Source organism: Aphanomyces astaci, assembly GCF_000520075.1.
Source record: "Aphanomyces astaci strain APO3 unplaced genomic scaffold supercont1.98, whole genome shotgun sequence".
Classification (NCBI taxonomy): Eukaryota; Oomycota; class Saprolegniomycetes; order Saprolegniales; family Verrucalvaceae; genus Aphanomyces; species Aphanomyces astaci.
In genome coordinates, this window is record NW_009798361.1 from 14,130 (window position 1) to 21,421 (window position 7,292).

Here is a 7,292-nt window from a genome sequence, read left to right on the forward strand (position 1 = left end):
GTTGGAATCATACAGGTATTGTACCCCGAGAGACGTTGATGGAGCACCTCCAGTCTCTTCACATTAGCTCCGGTCATTCGCTGGAGCGATTGCTTACAGTTAATTCAGTTTGATGTAAATGACTGGTTAACCTCCAATAAAACCTTCAATTTCAATATGTTGTGTCACCTTTATGTCATCAGCTTCCTGCAATAATTTATGTCATTTCATGGGAGCAAACCTTGGAGGACAACTGTATAAGGAGGATGTTCATGTATATCAAGGTGGACTGAATTTGGAGCTGGTTCGTACATACTAGGTAGTACACACTGCGCAGTTAGTTTGCGGATGGGGACGATGGCTAGTGTCCCAGGTGCTGTTAGGGTCACTCTAAGCTTAGTACTTCGATAACGTTATGTTATTACTAGTAGTAGAGTTGCAACTGGCGATGCTGTTAGCAATTACTACGTAGTAAATGAAGTTATTACTTCGAAGTACTTCAATTTCATAGAATACTCCAAGTACTTATATTAAATCAAGTCCGGGAGGGTTTCGTAAGAGCATCTCCACTCGTCAGACTTAAAGGTCTGATTTATACGGATAACCCTTAGATAGGACCAGATTTGGACTTATATGTACTCCCACCGGTTGGTTTTATTGGGGTCACAATAAGTCCAAACATAAGTTCAGCCCCGAAAATCCCTATCATAGGACTTTTTCGTCAAGTTTGATGTAAATATCACCCACCTGTCTTATTCTATCCGGAAGAGTAATATAATCAAAAATAATATACAAAAGTACTACTCAACATAGTCAAATACAATACAGCATGCAACTTTTATAAAAATTCCCATTTACACGCTGTCAGTTCACACTGATGACCAACGAAGGTTGACGTTGCGATGGGCCGTGGAGGTGACCAGTCTGCAGGCGGACAGGGTGGTCGCGATGATGGAGGTCACGAAGGTGAGTATTGCCGACGTGGTGGTGGCTAGGGACATGAACCGGACCATCGTGGTTCGCTTTGCGGCAGCTCGGGAGCTTCGGGTGGAAGCCCTGCAGGCAACAAGGGCCGATGATTGTTGGCTCGGGGTAAATGCGCGCCGGCCTTGATAACATTGCCCGTGAGCCCGGTCAACAACCTCGCGAGTCGGTCCGCTGGTTTCCGACGTAACCCCTTGTCTTGAGATCAAGTCGTCCTCCTCTTCCGTCCCCCTTTGTTCATCAACAGGCTCAGGTGGTCGCGCACCTTTCGTGGTACTGCTGCCGGACCAACCGGGCGGCAACAGCGAGATGGACGACCAGTTGCTCGCGCCAGACGACTGCACCGCGACCACCGTCGTCTAGCGTTTTCCACGCGCTGTTGCAGGTATATGCGCTGCTGCAGGTGTATGGCTTCTACGATGTGTGCGGCGATGATAGGAATTGACGCATTTACAGGTACTTCCAGCAAGTTGCCATGGGCGACCTTGTTTTCTCTATGTTTGCCAGTGGCATCGCGACAATGCTCCACGGAGCAGCATGTAATGCGAAAGCAAGCGACTTTCTCGTCATCGAAGGCTCGTATTACTCCCTTGAGCTATACTTTCGAAGTAAATGTTAACGATTCGGTCTATGATGGAATGCGACGGGTCGCGGTTGATGTAAATTCACTCATTATCACTGTCACAGCCCCTCGTCGTCCCGCGCATTTAAGTCTGACGGGTGGGGAAAATGAAACATATCGCTGGAATCACCATAAGACTCTCATTTATCCGTACATTATCCGTATAAGGCCAGGTCATAAGTCCCAACCGGTGGAGATGCTCTAACTACCCAATAATCAGACAGTAGCTACAAAGGCGAATCTTGATGAAATAGCTGAAGCACGTACAGTGTAGCTACTACCTCTGTCCAGGAATAAGTGTTCGTTTTTTGAAAACTTGAGTTTTTTTGTCCAAAAAATGTGAATTTGGAGAGAGTAAGGATACCCGAGGAAAGAGGAAAGTGTGGGCTATCCGATTCAGATATTATCGGTTGCTTTATAACTACCACACAAAGAAAATTGGATTGAACCTGAAACATACACCAGATACGTATAATCAATCATGCTTAGATTATTAAGTTTTGAGTAGCGACCCCAAATTTCCGGATGAAACCCCTTGTTATCCGGCTTGGTTTCCCGCCAAATGCTGGGCGGGGTTTGGCATTCAAACCCAGCTCACTTCGTTCAGTCCAGTCATTCCAAAAGATGCGCAAGGGTTAGCACAAGAAGAACCTCACGGACAGTGAGTGCACCAACATGGTCCAGCACCTGTTGACCAAATGTACCCCTAGCGGCAAGCTTCGCATGCGTGCAGCTGACACGGTGGCAGAGATGTTCGGCTGCACCCCAACGACTGTCCGACGGGTCTGGAAGCATGCCTCGGTCGACTTGTCGGGCAACACGACGATCTGCCATTCCGTCTGGCAGCGGAAGAAGGGCAAGAGCGGACGCAAGCAGCTCTACACTGACCTTCCGCAGCGCATCCAAACCATCCCCCAGTCCCGATGATACTGCTTTCGCTTGGCGGCCCATGTGTTGGACATGCTGACGTCAACCCTCCACACGTACTACAAGCGCGACGTCATTGCCAAGTACTCAAGTGTAGTGAAGCCATCGCTGACCGACGCCAACACAGTGTGCCGACTCAACTGGGCCCTCGATCATGTTCGCGACATCGACGGCGAGAAGTTCATCAACGCCATGTACGACACGGTCAATGTGGACGAGAAGTGGTTCTTCATTACAAGACTGCAAAGGAAGGTCATTGGTGCCCCTGGCGAGAAGATCAAGCAGCGAACATGTAGGTCCAAGCGACATCTGCTGAAGGTCATGTTCCCGTCTGCCGTGGCTCGAACGCGCTGGGATGATAGCAAGCAAGAATGGTTCGATGGGAAGATCGGTACGTGGCACTTCACCGAGACTGTCCTTGCTCAGCGTCGCAGTTGTCGGCGTGATGCCGGAACTCCTGTCATGAAGACTGTGAATGTGACCGGGCCGACGTACAAGGCAATGCTGATCGGCAATGTGATTCCAGCGATTCGTTCGAAGTGGCGAAGCGGAGAGTCAGGGGCCATCAAGATTCAGCAAGACAACGCTCGACCCCATATACCTCCAAGCGATGTGGACATCGTTGCTGCGTGTAAGGCGAAGGGGTGGGACATGCAAGTCGCCTTCCAACCACCCAACTCACCCGACCTGAATGTTCTCGACCTTGGTTTCTTTCGGGCCATTCAAACACTGCAAGTTGAGAAGCATTCGAGCAGTTTCGAGGATATTTTTGCGGCAACCGAGGAGGCGTGGACTCGTGTCAGTCCGCTCACTCTGAACAAGAACTTTCTCACCCTGCAGAGGTGCCTGGAAAAGGTCATGCTCCGCAATGGTGGGAATGACTATAAGATCCCACATATGAAAAAAGATGCATTGTAGTCTCGGGGTAGGTTGCCAGAAATGGTTTCCTGCTAAAGAGATTCTTGGAGTTCTGGTTGTGCATATTTGAGTAGCGTCGACTATTCTGCCCACATGCAAAAACTGCAATGCGAAGTACGAGAGAGCTTAGAGTTAGGTGCAATTTGCACTGAAATCGAGGCATTGAATATTGGTCACGAGACGGATGTTGATGACGACATTATCGCTGCTCTGGGCCTAGTTCGATTGTTGGATAAGTGAACATAAGATCGTAATACAAAAAACGAACATTCTTTCTTGGAAATTGGACTTTGCAAAAACGAACACTTATTCCTGCACAGAGGTAGTACAATAGTAGTACGTCAATTTAACAGTAAATTAATACAATCGTGTACTTACCGAACGGAGGAATGTCGCATTTGTACTTACCCAACGGTTTAACTCACCCCAGGCTGTTATATTGGGCCTTTCTGCAAGGGCTGTGCCAAGAGGGACGATGTAGGGGGTAGCACTGAGGAAGAACGACGACGAAGAACACTTGTGTGGTCGAGGACAAAACCAAAAGTGATCATTAATGGACTGATTAGCTGACCTATGATTGGGCATAAAACAGTCCGGCTTCTACAGAAAAAGAACACGGGATAATTCCGGATGACCGGATATTATCCGTAAGTGACCGAACTTCGGCGAAAAAGGCCCAAGCAAGAACGGCCAAAGTGCCCCTTCTTGACAGCCACCCCACTGGGCAACGGACTGCTGAAGGCCTTCGAAACAAAGTTCTCAAAGCGAGGCAATGCAACCAAAGGCAAAAAGGGCTTAGCGAAAAATTCGCGGAGGCCAAAAAGTGCCAAAGGCATGTCACTACAAAAGCCACCCTGAGAACAGAGGCGAAGAAGATAGGACAGGAACACATATAACATAGTGTTGAGCACATAAGTGCATGGTTACTCATAGAGTACGGCAAAAGCCTAAGATAATTCAACAATGCAAGAGTGCTCAAAGAGCATGGTAAATACCATAAAGTGCATATCAACGAAGAATAAGAAAGTGTGGCTAAAAGTAGCGCGTAAAAACCCTAGTAAAATTGCCATCAGGAAAAATACAAGTAATACTCAGAGAGTAGGGGTAAAATCCCATGAATTGCAAGTACCATGGACGCGGGCGTGGGAGCACCATGTAGAAACTTGGACAAACCATGGCGCCACTCGTACGGCCGATCCTTGAGCAGCGCCGCGGGCCAGACGGGACCGCCGAATTCAAAACGGCACGAGCAGACATAGAGTACACAAGTCGCCACATGGTCGAGGGCGAGAATGAAGATGGTGAATGAAGATGGTGAATGAAAATTGTGTGCTTAGAAAGCAGGTGCAAATAATGCATGATAAATATCAATAATAACCACAAAGGTTTAAAAAAAATATAAACATAATGCCATAGGCAAGGTTCACTGGGGTACACGGTCACAAAGGTAGTCACCAAGGGCATAGAGTCGCAGAGCGAGGCAGAACCTGCGAAACGCAGGTTCCGGGTGCGCCTTCGTAAAGAAGTCCGCAAGTTGATCTTTGGTAGGACAATAATGGAGAATAAACTCCTTGTTCTCAACGAGATCTCGAACAAACATAAAACGCAGATCAATGTGCTTGGAGCGCTCATGATGCTCAGCATTTTGGGCGATGCTGATAGCAGACTGACTGTCCTGATGAACCGAAATCGGTTGATCACTAGTGTGATATAGATCGGCATCGAGTTGGCGAATGTATAAACATTCTTGAATGCAAAGGGCAAGAGCCACAAACTCGTCCTCGGTTGTTCACAATTCCTTGTTTCTTTGAAAGCCATAAAATAAGGCTGTTGAAAAATAGGATAAAAAATCCACTGACACAGCGTCGAGTATCGGGGCACATAGCATAGTTAGCATCCACATAAGCGGACAGAAACGGCTTGGAGACATAGTCTCGGCCGCCTAACATAAGTCCAAGATTGGAAGTGCCTTGGAGGTAGCGTAGAACGCGTTTGGCAGCACGCCAATGGGCAAGACCCGGATTGTGCAGAAACTGCGAGAGTTGTTGGCATAGGCCAAGTCTGAGAGCCCATCGCTAAGTACATAATAATTCCAACAATTGACCGATACGGTTTTGTTTGCATAAAAGCAATGTCTTCAAGTGAACTAGCACACTGAGCCTTGGATAGCGGCGTGGTACACTCAAAAGGAGTGGCGACGGGCTTGGACGTTGACATGTCAAAGCGATCAAGTACTGTAGAACCGTAACGTGATTGATGGATAAACAGATACGGTCACGGATGATTTCCCAGCCGAGAATGTCTCGTACAGGACCTAAGTCCTTCATCTGGAAGCGTAGTGATAGTGACTCCTTGAGAGCAGCAGCAATAGCCTTGGTAGGAGTAATGATCAAAAGATCGTCGACATAGAGACTAACGATGGTAAAACCATCATCTCGGGTTTTGAGAATGACGCAGCGATCTCTGTGGAGGCGGGCAAAGCCCAAGGAAGCCATATAAGTGACAAAAGTCAAGTACCATAGGTGAGGAGCTTGTTTGAGTCCATAAAGACTCTTTTGAAGCAGGCAGACATAGTCGCACCTAGAGGCAGGATCAATGAGTGAGCCAGGAGGCTGCTCCATGCGTATAACGCAGTCGATTTTGCCATTTAGAGTGCTCGACAGCTTCGAGGGTGCTTCTCAGAATTGTATCGATTATGAAGAGGTTTTCTGCGACCCAGCAATATAGTTGTCATAGTTTAGACCAATGAAAACGTATTATACTGAATAATATCCAATAAATTGGTCATAATATGTGTATACCCATTAGTCACAGGAGGGCCGATAATTAGATGTATAAATGTATAAGTTTATAGGATGAAAATTCACTAGTTTTGAAACTTTGAAGCATCGTTTTGGCAAGACTATAAACATTCGGGATTCGTTCAAAATAGCAAGTTGTAGAGTGGACCGACAGCTACATATGATATATTAAACTTTTCTGGCTAACATTTTTGTAACAAAAGTTATGCTCAAAGGGACCCTCGAAGCTGTCGCGAACTGTTAGAAAGGCGGTTTTGACGTCCATTTGTTCGCATTCCAAATCATGGATGGCCACTAAGGCAAATAGGAAGCGTAGGACTTCAAGTCGAACTACAGGAGCAAAAATGTCCGTGTAGTCGATGTCTTTTTGTTGCATGAACCCTTTGACGACAAGTCGGGCTTTGTAAGTGTCATCGGCTTTGAGTCGAAAGACCCATCGACACGGTTGAACCGGTTCGTCATGACGACGTTTGACGAGCACATAAGTGCCGTTAGAGAGTATAGACTCGTATTCAGACATGGCGGCTATAAGCCATTTGTCGCGGTCGGGACGGGACATGGCATCACGCCAGTCTTTTGGGTCCTTGTTGTTGGCACGGTCGGCAAGCAAAGCATAGATGAACAATGGTTCCATAGGAACCAATGTAGGAGCAGAGCTCGAAGGTGGTAAGGGCGGCGCAAGCACGAGTGCATGGTGCATATGGTTGTAGTAGGTGTCAAGTGACTCCAAAGGTGTTGTGTCCATGAGGAGGCAACTTGAATAATGACTAATAAAGTGAAGTGTTGTTTTGACCAAAGATGGCTTAGCCGACAAGGCTGTTGATCCGAGAAGGCAGAATGGTTACGACCATAGGATCGTCGTAAGGGAGTAGTAGTTGGGTCAAAGACCGGACTGGTCAACGAAAATGCCGAAAATACATAGGAAATTCGTTGTGGTAGTTGTACAGAAAGTGCTGGGATGGGTCGAGACGACGGGGGTTCAGTAGAAACAACGGGTGGTGACGAAGCCAAAGGCTTGTCATAGAGGAAGACACTGGGCCTGTTGGTAATGATGGAGTTTA

General features: G+C 47.3%; 2 protein-coding genes across 2 annotated transcripts; both read left to right on the forward strand.

Annotated features, from left to right (window-relative positions):
- Nucleotides 1–2,260: 2,260 nt before the first annotated feature.
- On the forward strand, nt 2,261–2,512 carry H257_17093 (hypothetical protein; the record flags this gene model as incomplete). Its single annotated transcript, XM_009845758.1, has 1 exon — nt 2,261–2,512. The coding sequence occupies one exon, from the start codon at nt 2,261–2,263 to the stop codon at nt 2,510–2,512; it is 252 nt and encodes an 83-aa protein (XP_009844060.1).
- Nucleotides 2,513–2,545: 33 nt separating this feature from the next.
- On the forward strand, nt 2,546–3,430 carry H257_17094 (hypothetical protein; the record flags this gene model as incomplete). Its single annotated transcript, XM_009845759.1, has 1 exon — nt 2,546–3,430. One exon carries the CDS (start codon nt 2,546–2,548, stop codon nt 3,428–3,430), a length of 885 nt encoding a protein of 294 aa, XP_009844061.1.
- Nucleotides 3,431–7,292: the final 3,862 nt, after the last annotated feature.